General features: G+C 50.8%; 2 protein-coding genes across 4 annotated transcripts in view; one reads left to right on the top strand and one right to left on the bottom strand.

Moving 5' to 3' along the window:
* TMEM151B (transmembrane protein 151B) overlaps positions 1-14,126 on the top strand; it is a 54,798-nt gene extending 40,672 nt beyond the window's left edge. Inside the window, exon 3 of the transcript XR_005604174.1 lies at positions 11,703-14,126. The gene's annotated coding sequence lies outside the window, so the exon portion shown is untranslated. The remainder of the gene's footprint in view (positions 1-11,702) is intronic.
* AARS2 (alanyl-tRNA synthetase 2, mitochondrial) lies at positions 5,271-23,908 on the bottom strand. Of its 3 annotated transcripts, none has more exons than XM_039568897.1 (22): positions 23,543-23,908; positions 22,975-23,163; positions 22,180-22,325; positions 21,219-21,413; positions 20,213-20,357; positions 19,633-19,778; positions 19,224-19,332; positions 18,881-18,919; positions 18,113-18,224; positions 17,075-17,202; positions 16,180-16,330; positions 14,208-14,377; positions 13,117-13,230; positions 12,584-12,724; positions 11,817-11,954; positions 11,302-11,411; positions 10,109-10,217; positions 8,479-8,601; positions 8,025-8,135; positions 6,417-6,500; positions 6,167-6,277; positions 5,271-5,791 (listed from the first exon to the last, which is right to left on the bottom strand). In XM_039568897.1, the coding sequence occupies exons 1-22, from the start codon at positions 23,891-23,893 to the stop codon at positions 5,627-5,629; spliced, it is 3,087 nt and encodes a 1,028-aa protein (XP_039424831.1). In that variant the 5' UTR covers positions 23,894-23,908; the 3' UTR covers positions 5,271-5,626. The 3 variants fall into 3 exon arrangements, with proteins under 3 accessions (XP_039424831.1, XP_039424833.1, XP_039424832.1); XM_039568899.1 differs by having other exon boundaries at positions 5,627-5,791; positions 22,975-23,228; positions 23,543-23,628; XM_039568898.1 differs by lacking the exons at positions 5,271-5,791; positions 6,167-6,277 and having other exon boundaries at positions 7,991-8,135.
* Positions 23,909-23,915: the final 7 nt, after the last annotated feature.

Here is a 23,915-nt window from a genome sequence, read left to right as displayed (position 1 = left end):
AAAGTGCGTGACATGAGGCTGGGCAGGGACTAGAAGGAGATGCAGGGATCTTGGTTGGGGACTGGAATAGTAACCCAGTGTCTGCATAGCCTCAGGGACTTTTGCAGCAGGCTCAGGGTGGAGTGTCCCAGAAAAACCAGACCATCTGATGGCAATAGTTCTGGGATAGGGATCCCACAGCCAGCTGAAAACACAAGGAGGGGTTTTGGGTTAGGATTTTGGACTGGAATTACAGCAGTACTTTGAGACTGACAGCCCCCATGGGAGTTTTAAGTGACTGTATGGTAGGGCTTCACAACTCCAGAAACTCCCCAGCTTACAAAAGTGAACACACAGGCACTGGGTGCAATAGGGACTCAGGCACAATGGAGCTCCTTCTAGTCTACACCACAGCAGACCCTACAGGGTCACCTTCCACCCCCCACCCAGTCTCAAGGGAGCCATTACATGTGGTGGGCAGCAGCACCCCAGTGCCTGGGGTGGGTTGTGGGTATAGCTTTGGGTATAGCTTTGCTCATCTTTCCACTGGGGCCTGCCATGGTTGCACACCTGCAGGATGAGCAGCTCTGCAGTGCACGGGAGATGCAGCAGCACGTGGCTCTCTGGATGCAGACTGGGTAATACCATGGCAGCCTCTCTGCATTCCCTCTGTGCTGACACCCTGGGACCCTGCAGCCACCCTCCAGTGACGCAGAATGACATCAATAAATCAAAATTGAGGCCTCGATGGAAATGGGCTGCTCCCTGTCAGGAGGGCGGGCTCAGTAGCAGGGTGCTCCTGACAACAGTTGGGGTGGCGATGGGGAGCAGATGTAGGGGGAAGCAGAAGCATTCTCCCAGCCCTGTGGGTTTACCTGGTGCTTTCTGGAGGAGAGAGGAGGTTTGGGATGCAGCTGAGCAAGTCACGCCTCCCTGCAAGTGGCATGGAAACGCCAGCTGCAATCCAGGCTGAGGAGCTGAATGCAAAGTGCCAGTGCTCTCATGCAGGGAACCAGCTGGCCGTGAAGGGCACGCTGCAAAGGCGGGCTGCTGGGATTCCCCAGGAAATGCCTCTCCTGCCTCCTTGGGCACTCAGCATGTGGCTGTGGACAGCGTTCTCCTGCAGTGGAAACTTCCTTCTCCCCAAAAATGCTCCCCAGAAGCTGGGGACCCAGGGTTGGAGGGGTAATTCAGCCATGGGCCTGTCCCTGCCCAGCCCATGGTGCCTGTCCCACAGCTGAATTCCTCTAGCACAGAGCCATTCCCTCCTTTCCCAAGCATCTGGGATGTGGAAGGTGAGCAGCAGCACCAGCTCTACGTAGCCCTGAGCTGCTCCCAAGGGATGGGAACTCTCGCCTCACCGTGGGTGCCAAGTCCATGGCTCCCCTCCGCAGCCTCGTGTGTGCTGTGCAGGAGCTGCCCACGAGTGGGTGCTGGCTGCTGCAGGAGCAGGGAGCTCACAGTGCAGGGCAGCGTGAGGGTGAGAGCCTGCAAACATAACCCAGAATCCCACAGATACGTGGATGTGTGGCTTCCTGGATTACACGTGTACATGTGGGATGTGACCAGCTCAGTGCATACTACCACTACGCAGGCAGAATCACAGAATCATAGAACAGTTTGGGTTGGGAAGAACCTTTAAAGGTCACCTCTGGTTCCCTGCCCCTGCAGTGCTCTCTCTCCCTGCAGGGCTCAGCTTGGACATGCTACATTACGTTCGGTGTCTCTGGGAGACGGCTCAGCTCCAGCTGTGAGGGACCAAGCCCCACAGCTTTTGAGCCTGTGGCTCAGCAAGCTGTTAACATGGCTCAGCCCTGATACTACCACCACAATCCCAGGACCTTCCTGAAGGGAGTCCTATGGCACCCAAGGTGCAGCATGTCAAGGCCCTTGGGACAAGCAGCTTGTCCCAGGGCTTGGGGTGGCAGAGGTGCCTAGAGAGAGCTGGGCTTCTCCCAGATACTGTGTGCCAACCTCCCACTCTTCAGCCCAGGCTACTGAGAGTGAAGCTCCTGGACCAAGTGCATGAGAAGAGACGTGCAAGTACTTTCTGCTCCCCTTTTGCCAATGTCAGGTAGTTGCTTGGGGTTGAGGCTGGCAAGCCCTTGCATTGCAGGTGCCCTTAAGGGACCTCGGGGTCCATCTGGCCTTATGAAGGTGTTGCCAACCTGACAGCACACGCTCACAGCAAAAACCCCATCATCTTTTAATTAGTTTCCCACTTCCTGCTGTCCCTTCTGTGTGCATTGTGTTTGGAGGTGCAAATGTATGCCCAGGATGCTGCTTGCACCTTAGCTCTTTGATGTTTGTAAGGGAATGCAGGCTGCAATTTTGGCCAGAGAACTCTATTTCAAACTTGTTTCAATTCCTGAAGCCTTCCCAGCTGAGCATTGCCTGCCCTGCTGCTGACATACAGGGCACACCAGACACAAATGTGGCAGCTCCTGCAGCTGCAGCACAGGATGTGAATGTCTTGTCCTCCTGCAGCAGGGAAAGAGGAGGATGGGATGTAAGTCTGCACACTGGGACTTCACCGGGAGAACGACAGGAAATGGCCTTTCCTAGGATCAGCAGCAGCCTGGCACGCCTGCAGCACAAACGCCAGCGTTTCTACTGCAGCGACCCACTTTACCAGCCTGAGATGATGTGGGCACCACGGATGCCTCCACAGAATCACTCTTTGGTAGGATAAGATCCATTTTCTCCTTCAATTCCAGAGCAGTTTTAGTGCTACTGGACTTACAGAATCAGGATTTGGTTATGCTGTGATGTCATTGATTCTTGCAAGCTCAGAAAGGATACGGGAAATACTAAATTTCATGTCTATAAAAGCCAAGAGCAGCAAAAGAGGAAGAAGAAAATTGGGTTCCCAAGACTGCCCCAGCTGAGGCAGAAGAGCACCATTGCAGCAGCTGCATCCCTGCTTACGGACCAGGTGGTTTTTAAGGTTTATAGGAAGGTGGTGCAGAGGATGCAGCAGCCCTGGGTGTGTTAGGTGCTGAGGCTGCTGCAAATACCCTGGGAACAGAGAGTCATTTTCCCATGGAACACAGGAGGGGACAAACAGACCTGGAGTGCCAAGGCATCAGGTCTTTGCTGCTCACTCACCACACAGTGCTGAGAGCTCAGCAGCTCCCACAGTGGACATGGATCTCCTTCCAACAGCTCTAAGAGCCATCGCTCTGTGGCACCTCCAGCAGCAGCCCTTGGCCTTCCAGGGGAGTCATGTCTGGGGCTCAGTAAGGGCAGCACCCAGACCTCTGCCCCTTAAGGGGTTGGGCAAAAGTCTATGAGGTCAGTGGCTTTTAAGCTAACAATCAAGCCAAAGCGGGTTAATTCCACAAGGCTGCTGCTGGCAAGCTCAGGCTCTGCTTTTGGAGCATCATGCAGGAGCAGCTCAAGCCAGCATTCCTCTCCTCCTCCTCACACCTACTCTCCAACACCTAGAGGAGACATCATCTCCTGTAGCAGCTATTAATACAGTAACACAACAGCACGCGGGGAAAGCGCTTTCCCAGTAACACAGAGCGCCCTTTCCCACCCCCTCCTGGTGCTGCTGTGGCCTGAGTCAAACACAGGAACTGTGCAACACGGGGCACCGATGCTGCTTTCAGCTGATGGCATGAGCCATCCTCTGGGACTCCACACACCCTCTCCAGCACCCTACCAGCCTTGTCACAAGGGACCCAAAGCACTGGGCTAGGTGTTCCAGCTCTGCCCAGTGCTCAGATGCAGGGATGTTAAGAGCACCAGTAGCACCACTGCATCCAGAAATGGAAAGAAATTTGAGAAGACACCAAGCTGCTCTGCCACAGTGGAATGCAGGCAGGCTCTGGGATGAGCAGCAACCTGCCCCACTTGCAGTGATGAAAGAAAGGGGCCTATGCACCCCTCTAAATGGCTGAACTCTTGGCAGCAGGGGCAGATGCCCTGAGACCTTGGCTCACAGATCCCTTTGCAATAAGCCCTGCTTTAAGCTTCCTGTCTGGAAGCAGCATTTACTGATCCAAAGGCTTAAGGTCTGCACTCTTGCTGTAGCTGTCAGTGATTTGGGGGAGAAGGGGAGGACAGTTGGGAGCACCACCAGCCCCTAAAGGCTCCGCATTCCTTCTGCCTTTGAGCCCTCACACTTGTATCTGGCACTTTCCAATGCAAAACCAGCTGCTGGCACTTGGCAAAGATGAGTAGGAGCCACATTAAGCCATAGGGACCACATATGAGATTTTGGGCTGGACAACCACTGAGATATTGAAGAAAACCCCTTCTCTGCTAAGGATGCCCCGCAAAGTCCACGTTCCTTTTTCCCCTGAGGTAAGCTGTTCACTGAAGAGAAGGGAAATGAGGCTCTGCTCACAGCAGCTGTTCACCCTCCCTCAGGCAGACAGTTAAGCGGGAAGCCTCTCATTCGGACATGGCCATTCCCCACTACCTCCTCTTCACTAATCTCTATCTGTGTGACAGCCATTTCCTGCTACCCAGCCATCAGCATCACTGTGCTTCTTGCCCTCCTCCCTCTCTCTCTCTAAAAGCAGGCAGCTACTGGTCCTCCACCTCCCTTCACAGTGACAGGCAACCCTACCTGCTGGTGGAATTCATCTGTGTCAGGCTGCTGTTGCTGCTCACAGGGTGAAAACCTGCTTGTATTACTATACCGTTGCACTTTTGCCTCAGCTACGATTTGTGATCTCTATTTAGGTCAATACTGTATGTGAAATAATGATGCTTTAGCCAGGAGCTCTGACCATCACTCTAACACTGAAGTCTGAAATGTCTTTGTGAATTGAATTTACTGGGTCCACCACTGCTTGTGAAGAATAACCAGTTTATGAGACCTGCTCACCTCAAGACAAAGCGTCCTGCTGCAGGCACTTCCATGCTGCAACACAGCAACAGTTCCCATTCTCACAACTAGTAAGATCAGTTGTTGGTTTTTAGGTAGGAGCTGGTAAGAAGCCAGAAGAAAGGACTTACAAGGGAGTGGCAGGAAGAAACTGAAATAAGAACATTCATCCAAAGCAAAGAGGTGGAGAGGGCGACAATTTTGTTCCCTCCGTGCTAAGGACTGGCTTCAGCACTACCCATTGCATAGCCTAACAAGCCTGAGCCCACAAGCAAGGTGGGATTTCTCTTTCCATTTCTAAATTAGAGTAGCATTTTTAATCAGAGGGGTGCCCTGAGTTCTGCAGTAGGACGGAACTGCTTAGACAAGAGTATGTGCTGACTTCTGCTGCAGGGGCAGAATGAACCCCTCTGGCAGAGCAGAAAAAAAAAGGTGCAGCTAACAAGAAACATCAGGTGAATGGATACTCTCTACCCTTTAATGGCTTTAGGATAACACTGTGCCAGCTCCCCATGTTCTCACAAAATCTCAGTGCTGATCCTGTGGCAAGACTTGTGCTGTTCCACAAGAAGCAGGATGCGCTGTGTAACTAGTGCTTTCCAAGGCTCCATCCCCATGTGCTTGTGCTGGGAACAAGCAGTATCATTCTGTCAGTGGGGTCTCTGCTGATCCTGGACGGTCAGAAGTCAAGTGCTCCAAAGCAGTGGTTGCAGCAATATTCAGCTGCTAATCCTTTCAGAGGGGCAGAGTATATGCTTGGTATCGAGTGTCCAGCTGGGTGCATACAGCTGTCCTGGCACTAAAGCATCACAGTTTGCTCTGAGCGAACTCCAGTGCAGTAGTCAGGGCTCCCTGCATGCCTTTGGCATTTCCACTGCCCTTAGCAACGATGGGAGAGCCTCCTGCCTTCCCTTCCATCTGCGTACAGACAGCCACGGCCCAGTCAGCAGCAGAGAACGTGGGGAGGCAGTTCTGGGGAACAGACACAGACAAGTTATTTGTACTGTGCATTATTTGCAGTCTATGAATAAAGAAAGGTAACAGCACCCTCTCCTCACCCAGCCTGAGGCAGTCATGACTGTGAGGACCATAAAGGCTGAGCTTACATGTTAATGCTGTACTTTGCCCCTGGGAAAACACAGCCTGGAGGATCCAGGGATATCCGTGCCCAGCAGAGACTGAAAGCACATTTGGTCCTGCTACAGTCATCTCAGGTTCTGCCCCTGTGTGATTAACCACCAACACTGGACAAAGCCCCAGGAAAAGCCTCAAGCAGGACCTGCTGAGCAGTGGGTCCAGCCCCCTTGGCAGGCAGGTTCCCCTTGTCTCTACCAGGGTTCTGCTTACCTTGGACACCTGACAGGCACAGAGCACCTCACCCGAAGCCTGAGGGCTGAGCAGCAGGACTGATGTGCCAGGAGACTTGTGACACAGCTGGTTCACTACTTTCATTAGGATCTAGGAGAGGCAGGGAGAAGACAGGTCAGGCAACAGCAAAGGAGACTAGCATCCAGCAGCAAATGTGCCCAGCAATTCCCTCTTGCTGTTTGCAGCACCTGAGGTATTGCTGGGCCAACAAAGAATGTGGATCACTCACAGAGAGGGAATCAGCTGGGACAGTATCAATGATGACAGGCTGGTTGCAGTATTTTGCTAGCAAGATTTGCGCCTTCTTCTCAGCCTGGAGGGAGAAAAACAGCACTTTGAAGGGCTACAGGTGGCACGGGGGGGCTGGATGGGTGTTGCGGTGACCCCCCCCACTGTGGGGCTGGGGCAGCGTGATGCCAATCAATCCCAGCCCATCCCCCGGATCGAGTTTCCCGAAGAGGCAGACTCAGAGGGTGGGTCGATGGGCGGCTCAGAAGCCTAAGCTGCACCCCCTGGGCGGTGCCCGGGTCCAAGCCGCCTCCCCCGGTTCGGGAAAATTCCCGGTTACTCGGTTGTTCAATGGTTCTCTGTTAGAACTCCCGCCTCTCGGTTTACCCCAGTGGTTCTTGTTAAATTGTATCCTCCCCCTGGCCTGTAACTCATTGGTTGTTTTCCCCTTTCACCGCGGTTTTCAAATTCCCTATAGAACTGAGGACAAGCCTCGGGGGAGGATCCCATCGCATTCCGTCCCTTCCGAGCTTGTTCGGGTTGTGAAACTTCTGACAATAAACCTGTTAGGAGCCAGACCAGAACAGCCTCTCTCTTCCTCTGTCTCCGAGCTAACGTGAGCCGGTCCCATCGGCTCCTGCCGTGTTCCCTCTGCCGAGAAGCCAGCTAGCCAGCCCAGCCAGCAGCACCCATCCTGATGCCAAAGTCGCTTCAGCGACGCACAGAAGAACGCAGCTGGACTCTCTCTGACTGGGGGCACGCCAGAGCTCGTGCCTCGAGCACAAGAACTGCGTTAGATGGGGATATATGCATGCAATATACACACAAAAGGAATGCCAAGCGCTGCTCTGTGGGACAGATGGGAGATGTTTGATAGCAGAAGTCAAAGTAAGACTGGTGGACTGAAATCTCCATGTGGACACCTGTACAGCCCTCCTTCCCCAAATGCAAGCAGAGATGAACCTCTGTCAAAAGTGGAATAGAGAGTGATTCATTCAGTCCCCAGCCTCTTTCCTGGACCTATACAGCGCCACATGTCTCTGGAAGGCTTCTGTGGCAAGATGCTCCTACTTTAAGAAAGGGATAGCTCTTCCTGAGATCTCTAAGTTACCAATAAGCATTTCTAATCTCTTTTCATGTAAATTGGCAGAACACAGACACATGCGGGAAGCACAGCAATATCCACATAGCTGAAGGAAAGATTCTGTCCCGTCACTGTCTGACTGTGTAACTTTGTTAAGCCCACTGTGAGGACCATCTCATCCTCTCCATGCCTAAACAAGGAGGTGATGCCCATCTGCCTACTGGTATTGGCCAAAAATGCTTGTATGGGTAGGTCTCTGTTCTCACAGGCAGGACGACACGGAAATTCTGCAGGTGCTAAAAGCCCAGCCACTCATTCTCTGCATTTTAAACAATGGCCCTGGATAATGCCAGTGAAATCAACCCAACACAGGGCTTGTGTTGCACTGTGTGTGACTGTATGGGCTTTCTTCAGCCTTCTAACGAGACCCTAGTAACTGAGTGGCTGTGAAGTGTGACAGAGACACCAGGTGCCCTGGTGTGTGCTATCACCTGGCTGCAAGTCAGCGTGCTGCTGCCTCAGTACCTGCTGCAGCTCCAGTTTTTTGATAGCTGTGTTGGCCGTTCGCTGCAGCGCTTTCAGGATGGTCTGTATTTCTTTTCTTTGCCACTGGGGCATTACAGTGCTGGCCACCACCTGCAAGACAAATTGCTCTGTAAGAACATTAAACTGTACCTAGACATAAGAGTGCTAGTTCTCTGGGAGGTCAGGCTGGAGCATGGCCTCTTCACAGACCCTGCTTTAACCCATGTGATCAGGGCAGCCAGTCACTGTGGTGAGCAGCTTTCTCTTTTCAGCTCGCCATCTGCAACACAGACACCTGGACACTGGCAAAAATCCTTATGACCAAAGAAGCAACAGCAGGGAGCAACTTGCCCTTGCTATTGACCATGGTAAGATGTGAACCTGGTAGGGAAAAAGTGTCTCAAGTGGATAAAGCCCATACTGGACTCTTTCTATATAGGACTGTAATCCTTACTTGGGTCAACTGGCCCACTTCTTTGGAGAGGTTCTGCATCTCAGGAATAGAGGTGATCCTCTGCTGCATTCGTAGAGAGACAGAATCCACTTCCATAGCCAAGCACTGGCCTACTTCCCGGGCCTGCAGAGATGGAAGGAATGCATGCTTCAAATGCAGCAACAGAAACAATCCACAGGGATGGAGAAAGGGAGGAGACAGCAGAGTCATGAGCACTGAAATGCTGCTCAGAATCCAGTAAGAAGACACTTACAGATGGTTTAGGAATGACTGTTCCCACAAGACTCTGAAATACAACATTCCTCTCTAGATTTGCAACCAGCACTAGATAGTCACACTCACGAGGACCAAGCTGTCGAGCTTTATGTGGTATTTACGGTCAAAATTCATGTTTCCTTAAAAATTTGCACCAAAATCATCAGGATTTCACTGAGGAAAAACTGGGGAGCTCTGTGGAGCATCTTAGAGCTTTTTTCATTAGCAAATGCAATCTTGAAACAAGTGACTGAAGAAACAAGAGAAACACTAAAGCTGAAAGAAACCTCATCAGCTGTTAAAGCATATTTCCTGAGTTTAGCTATCCTGGTATATTTGTTATTGTTTTCACCAACAATGCTACTATTAATAAGTTTTTAAAAAGCTATTACAAGCCTTTTTCACCAGTGCCAATCCTTATGGTTTGGAGCATTTCTTCCCTGCCAGATGTCTGTGCCCAGGATGGTCCTGTGAGATTTTAGAGCAGGACAGCAGAGGACTGCTCTGCCTAGCTAGGATACACAACCCTTATTTCAAGTAATTCTCTCATGCCTGCAGCCTCCCTTGTCTCATTAACACTTGCACAGAGCTCCTCTCGAGGGCTCTCCAGGTCAGCACTTCCAGCAAAGCATGCAGATGTGCCCTGCAGCTTTTTGTTCTTCTGCATGAAGAAAAGCTTCTCTGGGACACAGATGCACAGGGGACGGCCAGCCAAAAAGTAACAGATTTGCAGGGGTGGGCTTTGCATTCAGTGTTTCCAATTCCACTGACGATGAGTCACTCTCCTCTGACAGCAGCCTTAAAGGAAGAGCGAAGGCTTACGGGGCACCTGACACTTCCAAATACTCAAAGGACAGAGTGCTCTCACAAACTCAATAGTAGGTTGCTTACTTTTTATACACACCCAGCCAGACCAGAATCACAGTTTAGCAGGAGAAGGACTAAAGAAAGGAAGCAAAAGGGCTGTAAGAATGAGGCCAAAGCCCTGTAATCATCAAGTGCAAATCCAGCTGTGATAGGCAGGAGGTGAAATCAATGCACAAAGAATTACACCTTTAAATACCTACTGGGGGATTGAAATTTATAGACCAGAGGCTTCCTGATATTTTGTGCCAAGTTTTTATCTTGCAAAAGAGGGTCTGAAGGGAGAAATGAAGGTCAAGGAGACAGAGAACTAGGATGGGAGGGAAAGGAGGTGAATAGTGAGGTTCAGTAGCAGAGCTGAGTCTAAGGGTGAAGCAGGAAGCCAGATGAGGCACAGCAGGGAGGCTCCAACCAAAGCAGTTGGAGCTAATTGTCTATGAGGAACCTACAAAGTTTGGTCTTTCTGGCATTGCCTTGACATGGGCAGAAATCTCAGTTCCCTCTTTCTTACCTCTTTGGCTTGTCCCCCTGTCACTGCAATGACACGGCTAATCCCTCTGACAAGCTGGCGCTCGCTGACGATGGCCAGATCTTCCACAGATCCTGTTCGGAGAAGGTGCCTAAAAAGTCAGCGGAGAATAGGAAAGAAAGCACATTGCTCTTCACAAACAGAAATCAGGAAGTTTGCTTTGTTTTTAGAAAACTCTAAAGTCCACCAGCTCTTTCCTAATCCCAATACCTTGACTCTTTTCCCATCCCTAAAATCCTGATGGTACCCTGTTAGGCAAGAGATAGCAGGGTTGAAGCTACTCCAGAGGAACCTCTGTGCTACCTGCCCAGCAGGCTCCAGTCAAATGGTGCAGCCAAGTTTTGTCCTCCTTTCCTCTCCTTCAGCAGTGAGATGAATTAGCATTTTTCTCTTCTACTCAGCTGCTACTCCACCACTTTTTTGTCAGGCCAGCTCACAGCCCGGCCAGTAGACTCCAGACAAAGGATAGTTGTGCAGTCTCAGGACACTGACAACCTCCCTTTTTCTTCTTGTTCATTCAACACTGGGTATGAAAACTACAGTGTCTTGGGTTCTGTTACCACAAGTAATCATTCCAGACAGCTTCACAAGAACTGATCATCTCTTCTCCCATGCAGTTTCTTGTCCCACTACTCCCAACAAGATCTCACGGCTAGAAAATTGCTCATTTTCAGCTCTGTCTGCTCTAAGACCAGTTTGTTCCTTCTTTTTTTTTTGTGTCAGCACTGTCCTAAGATTGATTAACTTTTCTTCTACTCTCATTACTGCTAAAAGCAGAAGAGGGTGAAGATAATTAATTAAAATAATCAGAGCAGTCTCAAGTTTTCACAGCTGAATGGGAGTCTCCAGCTGGGTCCCCAGCCCTCCTACAACCCCAAAGGCAAAGCACCACAACCCTGGTGTGACAGGTCACACACACCTTTCCCACACTCTGCTGGTGCTGTGGCTTCCAGGTTGCTTTCAGACTATGAAGTAAGGAAAAATGCTGTGCATTTCATTAAAGTTTGCTCACCCTGGAACTTCCAAAGCTTCGTAACTAGCCCTGTCCTCACAATATTTTTTCAGTGAGGAAACTTAGTTTCACAGTGACAGGGAGTTGAGCTTGTAGTGATGCTTCTATCTCAGCCACCAGTGCCCAAAAACATGCCTTCTGGCTGCAAGTAAAAGTCACTTACGTCCCACAGCAGAGCTCCACAGAGGTCTGCATTGCAGCCTTGGAGTCACAGGTCAGCACATTCTCCACAGGGACCCCCAGGGACACTATCCTCACTGGATCTGGATACCCCTGACAGAGGAGATAGGGATCAGCAGCTAACAACATGGTTGTTCAGGGGCACTTACAGACTGACTACATGGCTTCAGGTGTCTGCCTCATTTTTCCCCTATTCCAGAGCAGCCCCCGAGTCAGGGGTGGCACTACTTCTCCTCCACAACCAGCCACCAATGGGGAGAAGAAACAATTGGTGACATGACAGGCTTTTGGTCCACAGGCATAAACAGAAAGCCTGTGCATCACCAGTCTCCATGTTCTACAACACAGTGTCCTGAATCTCATCTCTGTCCTATTTTCCCTTAGGAGTTTTGGGAGACAATTCCCTTGCAGAAATATGTTGTGTCAACATCTCATGTCCCAGCTGATTCCTGCTGAAGGAGAAGGCTCACGAAGATGTGTGCTGCCATCCTGTCATACCTCATCCACTGCCCGGAGCCCCCGAACTCTTCTTGCCAGTGTGAGGGGCACTTCAGCCATATGCACCACCTCGTTTTTTTTGATCAGATCCTGGACCACTTGCTCCACTTGCTGCAGCTGCTCCACGGTCACATGGCCCTGAGGAAATCAGCCACACTCAGGAGAAGGCTCCTGAGAGGTAGAGAACGAAGGAGGGAGAACTGGGGCAGAGCCACCAGATGACTCAGCTTGGGCACACCACTCTTCCCCTGCATCTCATCTTCTCTGCTTGTAAAAAGGAACTGTGAACATCATGGCCCTCCCACCCTCTCCTCCCATGACAGATAAGGATTTTTGATGCAAGAGCATCAGCCAAAGCCCTCAAGAGAGATACTGGAATGAGTGACAGGTTACCAGGGCCAGCACTCAGCCTGACCCAAAGCTTCACAAATGCTCTCGCCTGAATGTCTGACATCAGATATGTGCCACAGCCAAGCACCATCTCTGAAAGACCCCTTTACACTATTTCGTGTCAGTCCCATGACCACTGGCCTTGCTAAGTCCTTTCCCTTCTGACCCCCATTCATCCCCTCAGCAAGCCCTGCTCAGGGCCAGGACAACGCAAAGCGGACGCAGTCACATCCAGAGGACCAAGCTTCATTATTCAGATAAAATGTGACTTGTCTCTGAAGGAGTGATTATGGCAAGAGGGGAAAAATCCCTGGAGAGAAGAGCAGTACTGGAATGGTGGTACTGCTGAGAACTAGGAAACTGGATTTCAGAGTCACCTTGGCATCAAAGTCGAAGCGCAGCCGCTCTGCTGTCACATGGGAGCCCCGCTGCTCGGCGCTGTCACCCAGGACGTGGCGGAGTGCGAAGTTCAGCAGGTGGGTGGCGGTGTGGTTCGTCATGCAGGCCAGGCGCTGCGCCTGAAAGCACACACCAGTCAGCAGGAGTGCTGGTTCTCCACAGCTCAGGGGAGCAGGGCACGGCACAAAGAGATAAGGAAAAGGCTGCATGTGAGGGGATAGGAGAAGATGGAGGAAAACCAACGGGTAGCACAGCTGTCAGATGAGTTACATGACAGGGCAGATCTAACTTCTTTTTCCATGGGATCATCTTTGAAAAACAGTAAAGGGTAGGCTGGATACTTTTGGACAGACCAATGGCTCGCAAAGATTACAGAGTCAGTTGTGATGTCTCCTTCCCACTGCACACTACAATGAAGAACAGTGTCAAGAATACAATGGACAAAGACCTGCTGTGCCCGGGTTACTCAGGACATCACAAGGAAAAGGTTAAGAGCAGTTAGCTTATCAACCTCATCCACAAAGAGCTGCACTTGGTCACCAACACGCAGGGTTTCCACAGCAGTGACCTCATGGATCACGTAGCCACCACAGAGATGAACTGACTCTACAGGGAAGAGTACATCCTGAGAAAAGAGACAGAAAGATGAGTTAGGACACAGGGAAGATCCAAATACCTGTGCTATGTATCTGCTTGACCCAAACACAATTCCCACCAATCCCTAAAAGAGAGGGATGGGTGGGAAAAGCAGAGAGAAGCTTACTGCAAACATAACCAAAGTGTCTCAGACCTTCCATGTACCCAGCCACTCACTACACACATACATTGAGGTTGCCAGCTTGCAGTGGAGGGGCACTAATGCCACCCGTGCTGATGAATTTTCTTAGCAAGTATGCTCATCCATGAGAAAATGGACAGCATCTCCCAAGGCACCTGTCTCTGGCATCCAAGGTACCATTTCTGCCTCAATGGGATGGAAACAAAAACTGGACCACCACTTTGGCTTGGGGGGAAGTGCTGAGCAAGGCACTGTCACATTCTGCAAGGCTAAAAAGGCCCAGGGGTGATTATCAAGAGCTGGAATGGGGAAAGGAGAAAAAGCTGCACCTCATGTAACTTCCCAGGACAGGGTCAAAGCTCTCCCTCTGGCAAGGCTGAAGGAACATGCTGCAGAAGTGGAGGTCCTCCCTGATGCTCTTGGGGGGAATATGAGTTTTTGCACTGGATATCAGGTTGGGCACTGCTTGCAGCTGTCCAGGACTGACCAGAGGTAAGTTACTTAAGTCACAGACTCTGTGGTCAATGACTGCCTTCTCTCAGCATTACAACCCCAGCTGGCAAGAATGCAGCACATTGAAGGAAGACCTGAGAAGACTTTAGTTTTCCTCAGCAAGATGAAATGCAAAGAGCTGTGAGAGACAACCAGAGCAGCAAGTACACCTCTGTGAAGTTACTGCTGATTCTGCCTCACCCCACCTTGATGCCAAGGGAACTGTCAAGAGACAGCAGCTTGCGAATGAACACAGTAAACCCATCACTTGGGGAATTGTGCCTGGCCTCAGAACCCGTAGCAGCCTTGGGTTAGGCAGCAAAGGGCCTTACCTGCTGTCCTAAACGTATCATGTAGCCTTGGTCAGAATCTTGCCCACCCTGCTCTGCATAGAAGTTAGTCCTGTCCAAGATGACACCACAGCGCTGCCCTGCCCCAACCTCCTTCTGGAGAGACTGATCTCTGTACAGCATCAGGACAGTGGCCTGGCATGGACTGAACTCTGTCAGGGGAAAGAAGACAGCAGCAATTAGTGCACACATCCTGTCAGATTGCAACAGGAAAGGAGGGATCACTTCCCCATGCCAACCCTGCCAACACCCGGGCTATACTGAAAGCTGGCACTTTGCCTTGGTAGGAGAGGAACAGCTACTGGTAGAAAGGACAAAGTACTAGAACTACTTCACCCCTCACTTACCTAATGACAGAACTGCTGAGTAGCAGCTAAGCAGGCAGGGACACCCAATCCGGCTCCACATGAGCCTGGTAGAAGAAAATGTGGCACAGACACATCTGCATCTTGCTACACTGCAAGCTTGGCAAACCTGACTTTTATGAAGAGATGACAGACATTGTGGATATGGGACAGCAGGGATGTCACCTTCCTGGACGCAGCAAGCTTCTAACATGCTCTCCCATAGGATCCTTGAACCCAAACTTGGGCACTATGGACAAGTGGACCATAAGGTGGGTGTGTAACTGGCTGGGCAGGGGGCCCCAGAGAGAATTGCTCAGTAGTTCAGTGTTCAATGATATTCAGCTACTAGTAGAGCTACTTGGTGGCTGTAAAGGACAACACCACTCAACATCTTCCTTAATGACTATCCCTGACAAAATGGGATGTACCCATATCCCACTTAATTGGCAGGGACTGGCTGATACATTGAAGAACTGGACTGCTTTACAGAGGTATCTGAGCAGTCTACAGAAATGGACTGACAGAAATCTTAGGCTCTCAGGAGCAAGCTGAACATAAACCAGCAGGGTGCCCTTGCAGCAAGGAAGGCTGCCTGCCTGCTGGGCTGTATGAACACAAACATAGCCAGCAGGTCAAAGAAAGAGGTTATTCATCCCTATTTAGCATTTGGGAGACTACATCTAGAGTACAGAAAATTCTGGCTGTGTGTAAAGAAAAAAAAACTTTACACTCTAAGAGTGATAAAGAACAGGGAACAGAGAGGCTGTGAGATCTCTGTTCCCGAAGATACTGAAAACTTAAATGGACAAGGCTCTGAGCAAGGTGATACAACTGTGAAACTGATGTTACTTTTATCAAGAAATTGGACATCCAGAGATCCCCTTCAACCTGAATTATTCCATAATTCAGAAGCTGAGAAGGTGGGACAGTTCTAGCTTGGAGATTTCAGCCAATGTCACTGCTAGGCTTTTTTCCTCTGTTGTGCTCTTGCTGTAGTATATATAGCTTGAATTGCCTCGCTTTCTGCTTAGCGTGGGCTGCCACCGGCACACTGGGTAAAAGGGAGTTGGCTGTACACAGCCATCTCTAATTGTCTGTGACAGCCACACCACCTCTTGCTCCCCGTGGCTTAACTTCATGCCTTCCATAGAGCATCAGCAACCTCAGTTACCCTGGATGCCAAAAAGCCTGCGCTGGCACCTAGTGGTGTGCCACGGAAACAGCAGGGGCATGGTTTCACACAACTACATAATCCCTTTGCGTAATTACCCTTCTTTCTCCCGAGCGCACACACCCAGAAGCCTAATTGTTGGAGACAGACTTTTCTCCGGAAGAAATCAACAGTCCCTGTTTCACCACTGCACCCAGGTGGTGCCAATGCAGAGCTCAGCCTTGTTACCAGCCCAGAGCCTTCCTAGGGACATACCAACAGCACTAAGAGAAGCACCTAGTTTGGGATGAGCTACAGCGGTAGGGAAAAGCTGCGGCAGCAAGGTGGACAGGTTTGTACCACGAAGTACACGTTGTGCATGCATGAGGTTAGGCAGCAAAAGCAGTCATGTGAGGGACTGCAGCAGAGCTTGCCTTGCAGGAGGCCAGGCACTCACCATAGTGCCCGTGCCGCCCCAGCGTGTAGGCGTACTTCGGGGAGTCGTCGGTAGCAGGCACGCTGCTGCTCCGCAGCTGAGCCAGCGAGTGCACATCCAGCTGGGTGTTTGTGTTGCCTGGCTGTCCTGCCTGTGGGCCACCAGCCTTCCGCTGCAGCAGAGCAAAGGCACGGTTAGATGGGAGATACCTGGGGGCAAGCAAACGTAACTGGAGCTACAAGGCTAGGAATGATTTCTTCCACCTTCATGGAAAAGGCTTGTTCAGATCCAGGCTGATGTAGGCTACTGCTAACCAACCCCATCCCTTCAAATCTCACAAGCACTCAATACCACTTGTGCTAGCCTTGAGCCAGGCCATACACAACTGTTAACACATTCCTCCTGGCACAGCTTGCTGTGTAGCTGTGAAGCTCCCAGGTCATTAAAGCTCAGGACAGCAAGGCCTCAAACCAATTACTGCACTGGGCGGTGGTGGTGGTTGGTGGGCAGTGCAAGTATTTCAGCACTACAGAGACCAAGGAGATTTTGTAAACTCTTCACAAATAATTTGCTTCTTGGGCTGTCTAAGCTGGTTCTACCTTGTGTGAGAAGTTAGACTACATGACCGACAGAGGAGTCTCCTAACCTATGTAAGTATTTTATAACCTTCACTCCAGCAACAGTCAGCATCATAAAATACCTGAAGAAAAATCGCCAGCCAGTACTTCAGTCCCACATTCAGAAACAAGAGGCTTGTGATGACACTGCTATTTCAGACTCATTTCCCCTTCAGCGAGAAGGTATGTAGTCCTGTGGTGCTCCAAAGAGCCTCAGCAGTGAAAGGGAGCCTGCTTCCATGTTCACAGGAGATAGGTAAGGCTTTGAATGACTCGGACAAGGCAGGTCTCCCTCTTACCTTTGCATCTTCCAGAGCAAGTTCGTTAAAAGCAGCTGAATCCAAACTGATTCCCTTCTCTTCAAGCATCAAGTCAATCAGATCCCGAGGGAATCCCAAACTCCCATAGAGAGACCAGGCTACTTCAGCTGTAAGACAAAAAGAAGGACAAGAACTCTGTGTGAACACAGAAGGCAAAGGCATCTCAAGATTTGTCTGGATGGGACCAATCTAGTGTGTGCTTTGGTAACTGGATCCACCTGTACTGTGTGCAAAAGTTAAAGGGGAAGAGAAGCCATGCAGTTCTTCTTGCATGGGACTGAGTACTAAGGATGCTCTACAGCCCCATTCCTGCTAAAATTCAGTGCAGCACATCTAGACAGGCAGCTGCCCTGGTTGGGTCTTGTGCTACTCCTCTCAGCTGTGTGTTGTAAGGACCTAGTTATCAGTCAATAAAACAGCAAGGGTGTCGCTGTTGCGCACAGGGACAGTGAAAAACAACATAGATTCAGGTCAGAGAAGTATGGTCAAAGCCGACCCCTTTAATGCCAAAACCCCATCTTTTTATAGCATGGGTCGCAAAAGAGAAATTACGTGACTGGCCCCTTGGCTAGCCACCCACCAAAGTGAGTGGCTGAGCAGTATAACCACCCATTTCAAAATATTATTCCCAGTGAACCAAAAAACAATTCCACTATGTTCTCACAACAGCCCTGCACCTGGAAATGTTTACCAAATAGCAAACCGTCAGACAGCTAGCTTGCGTGAGAACGGAGACTTTCACATGAGACAGTAAAAAGCGGAGAATTTTTCTCTGCTAGCCTTCTCAGCATCTACACAAGGGCATGTTTCTAACTTGCCTGATGCCTAGTTGTTGTGAGAACAAAGTACTAGAAAACAACTGCAATCTGGAGAAAGGAACATCTGCTGCTCTGTCTGGGGCTAGACGGTCACAGAAAATGCAGGGGAGACAGACACCAACCAGTTTTGACTGCCATGCTTGTGAGGACCTGGAGCAAACTGTCTCTAAGTGCAGCTTGTCAGAGGAGGGACCCTCACCTGGGAAATTTGTGGAGGGCTCCATCTGCTGCACTGTCCGCTCGATGATTCGCCTCCCACGCTCCAGGGAGGACAGAAACGCGGCCTCGTTCTCATTGATGATATCCTTGATCTGCCCAAGGATCAGAAGAAGGGTTAGCCACAACATTTCAGGGAGTTCCCCAGCTCAGCTCAGCCCTGCTCAGTCAGCTCAAAGCATATCAACTGCCCTTTGTGTTCTGCAAGTATCCATCACAACATGGCTCTGATGCATTATTGAACAGTGCCAAAGTCATTGTGCCTCCTGTCACCATTCCTGTCAAGGAAATATTGACCATCCACGTGGGGGAGGCTTTAAGCTGACAAATGTTCCCTATTGGGCATTCTTATCTGTGACCTAATTACAACTGTATGTCTGGAACAGCCAGAGAAGTTGCTGTCAGTGGAACCAAGCAGGGACTAGTCTTAAATCATCACTCCACTTTAGACAAAGAGTATGCAGGCAAGGACAGGCTGTACTTGCACTCAACAAAAAAAGCTACTGGAGCTTTTTTAGAGCAACAGCTTACACAGGACATGCAGTCCCTGGTAAGGATCTAGTGGAGCTCCCACATGGAAATCTGCCACAGATACTTCTTGTGCCCAGCACATCTCAGCCCACCCACGAGAACGTGGTTACAGAGGAGGCGATGCAAACTCCTCCAGCTAAGTCCCAAGGGCGAGCTGATTTCTGGCCCTGAGAGCAGTGCCTCACAAAGATAATGAGAGGGGGGATTCCACATTGCTCACCTGGTTGGCATTCCTTGTCAGCTCTGGATAAGCATCTCCCTGTGAAAGTGAGCCTCAGTTAGTGATAACATCCTCAGCATCTTCCTCAGGGGATCTCACAGCATGTCACAAACATTATAGAGGTTACTTGCATACACTTACACATGCTTGTGCTGACTGTACCATTGATGACACTAGGCCCCCTCCCTCCCAAGTGATACGGGGACAAGAGGTTTTTAATGCTGGAATGCACATCATCAGGTACACCTTCCTGACTGACTCCTGACAGTGTGCAGACAAGGGACATGGGGCTGAATAGGACATGTGTGATGACCTTTTTCCCCAAGACAGCAGTTTTACTCACCAGCACTTCCACTACAGTAGGCACCAGGGAGGCCAGGAGCCCAGGTGGAGCCTGTAGAACTTCAGAGCAAAAGCGTACAGCCCTGCGCAGGATCCGACGCAGCACCAGTCTGAAAACAGGGCAGGATTCCTCAGACAGCCTTGTGAGCATCCCTGTCCAGCTCCCACATCCAGCATCTCCCAGCTCCTCTGGTCTGATTTATCAACACAGGCCAGCTGCTCCCAACACTCTACACCCATCCAAGGGGAAGTCAGCAGATTGGAACCCCCTCCCGGCTCTCATCTTCCTGCCTCCCCAAAAGCTCATGCGCTCCCTATCTTGGGCCCGCACCAGAACCTCCTCCCTGGCTGTTCATATTCCTTCCTAGACCTAACTCCCTTCACCCCATGCCATTTCCTTCTGTCCTTACTCTGCTCCAGAGAAGCCTGGGTAGATGCCATCAGTGATGCACACGCACAGGGTGCGCACGTGATCTGCCACCACGCGGTAGGCCATGTTCACGTGCCCAACATCAGCATCCCCAACCAAACCTTGGTATCTGGGTGCCCTGCAGCCCTAAAAGAGAAAGTAGGGAGACAGATCAGCAGAAATTAATGGCTGCAGAAGAAGTTTCAGTGCAAGAGGCAACCAGCCATGCCTGACACCATGTTTCTCAACTACCTCTGAACCTAAGATGTACTCCTTAAATCCTTCCACACCACTACAGACCAAGACTTCTGTACCTTACACAAGTCAGCCAATGCCCTGGCACTGAGAAATTTAAGACACTTTGAAGGAAAAACGAATCAGCAGTGCCAATATTCCAGCGGATTTCCAACCTGGAATTCTCCCTTTTTTCTAGAACGCTGCACTGGACCTGGAAGGACATAATCTCCTGTCTCAAAACACTGCTCAGTAACATGCAGAGAAGGCTGTACTATGGTACCCAGCAAACAGTCTGTGTGCAAGGAGCTTTTGCTGGGTGGTGACTCTGAGGGAAGCACCATCACCTTGTGAATGGCATCCAAGATGGGAGTGAAGAGATCTGTGTCATAGTTGGAGCGTTTGTTCTGCAGAACTGTCACCAGCCTTTCCAGACCCATTCCTGTATCCACATGGTGCTGCGGCAAGGGAAGGAGATTCCCCTCCACCTCTCTGTCAGCCAGGCAGGGGAAAAAAAAAGGTAAAAGAGAAGCAAGGATCAGTTCATGGGCAAAAATAAGGAACAGGTGAATCAAAGAGAATGGGAAACTGACAGGGGATGGAAAGAGTGGGTGACCCAGCATAAGGAAGCTCAGGGACAAGACTGCCTGCCTTGGCCCTATCAGGCAGCCAGGATCTGACCGTCACATAGTCAGGATAGGCTGCAATGTTAAGGAAAAAGGCCTTCCCTAATAGGGCCAAAGGCCTTTTCCTCCTCCTCCAGGCTGCTGCAGACCTCAAGAGATCTCTGGAATGCAGCATTAAGGGAGAATAGGCAGTGTGTGGATACAAAAATGCTGTTAGCAAGAAATTTTCCTGCTTCTTTCTAGGCCTGTGGGATACTTTTCTCTCTCACGAAGATATTTGCAGAGTTCTGTAAACCATGAACACCTGCGACCTTGTAGGACTATGTTTATGGTACAGTAGAAAAATATTTTGACAATGGATGTTTTAGGATTCTAGCCAATCACCCCAGGGGGTGGCTGATCCTTTGGCCAATTAGACTATGAAGAAAAAAGTCTATAAAAGAGTTTGTAAAATAATTAAATAAATCAATCTTGCTGCACAATTCCTGCCTGCTGGATCTCTCTCCTCCTCCCTAGAGCTACAGGATACAGTACTAGCAGTGAAGGTTGAAGAAGACAGGGAAATAAAGCAAAGAGGACCAAGAGCCATGCTCAAATCCCCATAGCTTCTCTCTTGCTCCTGGTATTGCCAGCTCCTGGAAAACAGTGGTAAGTCTGAGAATATACACATGATTTTGGAGTCAGGCTAGGGAGAAAGGCTCTGGAGTTCAGATGAGATGCCTGGTACCTGCTGTACTGCATGAAGACCAAGTTCCAGATCTCCACTACATCGGGGTTGCCCTGGTTCACCAGTGCTGCAGCATTTCTGCCACCACCCACGTGGTCATAGTGGATCTCTGTGCAGGGACCGCAGGGACCTGTGTCCCCCATCTCCCAGAAGTTGTCCTTCAATGAGAAAGGAAGCACGTGACTGGCAGGCACCCTGGAAAGGCAAACAACAGAGGTGGCAGTGCTGAGGCATATACACAAATCACACAGTAGCCTAGATCACAGAGAAAGTTGGAAAAAAGGAATCCTTTCTTCCTACTACAGACTCAATAAGCAAACACATTAGAATTCCTCCGCTTCTGTTCACAGAGAATTACTCTCCTTAGCAAGATTAAGTGGGCCAAAGCAGACAGGACCCTAGCCTCAGCCCAGAATGACTGGCAAACACAGCCTGGCCCCTGCTGACCGAGACAGGCTCCCCACTAGGTCTGTGGAGCACCTTGCTCCTTGGAGCAGAGGCAAGACCTGAACACCATCAGTGGCACAGAGCTGGCTGTCTTGGGTTCAAAGCAGCCTTGGGTACATGCAGCCTGGAACAAGCTCCCAAAGCACAGCAGTGCTCTCTGCAACGGCTGCACCCTCTCACTGAAGCAACCATTGCTAGCTTTCAGAGGAGAATGTACTCTCACCATGCAGAGGAAGCAAAGGACTGGAGATCCTGTATGCACTTCATCCACGCCAGCCAGTTTTAGGCACATACCCATCCCCACCGATACTATCTGAGAATGAACCAAAAGTTCAAGAGACCCAGTGAGCTCAGAGCCCAGCTGCCTTCTAACAGCCCAAAGAAACCAGAAACAAAATGGGTTTAAAACATAATCTCTGGCCCCTATAGCTGATAAACTAAAGAGCAAATGCAAAACTGTGGAAAGTGAAATGTCAGCACCTGCTGCTCAGAACCTCTTCTCTAACACGCTTACCCCAGGCGGAGCCACACATCCCTGCACTCCTCATCTGCGCTCAGCCCCAGCGAGGGGTCTCCACCAAAATAGGTGACGTAGAGACGATCTCTGGGGATCTCATAGACCTCTGTCAAGAGCTCCCAGGCCATGCTACATGCCTCCTCCTGAGCAGGTAGGGAACATAAACAAAGCACAGTAATTCAGGAAGAGTCTTTAGAATGGGAGTCAAACAACAAAGACGTTAATTTCAGCTGTTTCTCTCCTTTTCTAATTTTCAAGTGTATTTCAAAGAGCAGGATGAGGGTCAGGAGAGTGAGACAGATCATTGCTGCCAGCAGAAAACTGACATTCCTAAAATGTTATGAGACCTTCAGCATGGTGTGCATCTATGTGCTCACCAGCAGAGTTACATGGATATTTTTTTTTTCACAGAAAAAATGTATTCATTCGCCAGCTAAAAAACCTGGCATCCTTTATTCTTCTTCCCTTTTCAAACTTACTAGTAATAAGCATCAAATGAACTGGTAACATCTTTTCACCATACTAAATGGTCAACACTGGTATTCTCACAGAAAACCTTGATTTTTATGTGTTGGTCACAGCTTTAACAGGCTGAGTGCTTTGAGAGTCTGCAGGGCACATTTAGTGACAGAGCCCATCAGCTGACCATCTCTGCTCCAGGCCACAGAGCTCCCAGGAAGTAATTTGGACCTTACCAAAACACCTTCTGCACATATTCCTATGGCACTACAGCACAACTCCAAAAGAAAGGTTGCGTTTTCCCCTAGAAAGGGTTCACTCCTATCACCTCACCTTAAAGTAATCCCCAAAGGACCAATTCCCCAGCATCTCGAAGAACGTGTGATGGTAAGTATCTCGGCCCACATCCTCCAGATCGTTGTGCTTCCCTCCGGCACGCACACACTTCTGGCTGTTCACCACCCGCCGGTGCTGGGCCAGCTCGCTCCGGGGGTGCACCGTGCCCAGGAAAATGGGCTTGAACTGGAAATGAGAGGCATCCGCTATTGACAGATGCCACCCAGCGCAGGGGGCTGCGCCTGGGGCTCCTGAAACACAGAATGGGTCACGCTGGAAGGGACCACAGTGGGTCATCTGGTCCAACCTCCCTGCTTAAGCAAGTTCGTTCCAGAACACATGGCACAGGATTGCGTTCAGGCAGTTCTTAACTACAGCCAGTGAGGGAGACTCCCACAGCACTACGGCACTACGAGAGGCGTCCGGGAGGACGGCGGCGCGGGGAGCCCAAAGCACCACCGGAGACCTCCTTGGTAGGGGACACCCCAAGCCGGGCCGCGCTCCTCTGGAGACGCGGAAGCGCCGGGGAGCCGGAGGAGGGGAGGAGCGGGAGCGGGGAGAGCACCTGGTTCATGCCCGCGTTGACGAAGAGAAGGCGCGGGTCGCCGCGGGGCCGCACAGGGGCCGAGGGCAGGCGGCGGTGGCCGTGGCGCTCCTCGAAGAAGCGCAGGAAGGCGGCGCGGATCTGCCCCGCCGACGGGCAGGCGGCACCGCCGCGGCAGGGGCTGCAGCGCCAGCGCCACGGCACCGCCAGCAGCAGCCGCCGCCGCAACCGAGCGGCCGCAGCCATGGCGGCCCACGGCGGATGGCAGCCCGGGACGCCCGGAAGGGGCGGTGCGAGTGGAAGGCGGGACACGCAGGAGGGCGGCGGGACTGCGGAGGGGCACCGCGGGACAGTGGGAAAGCGCCGCGCCATCGTCCCAGCGGGCTGCTGCGGC

The sequence above is a fragment of the Corvus cornix genome, chromosome 3, assembly GCF_000738735.6.
Source record: "Corvus cornix cornix isolate S_Up_H32 chromosome 3, ASM73873v5, whole genome shotgun sequence".
NCBI lineage: Eukaryota > Metazoa > Chordata > Aves > Passeriformes > Corvidae > Corvus > Corvus cornix.
Note: the sequence above shows the minus strand (reverse complement) of the source record. Positions and strands in the feature narration are given on the sequence as shown.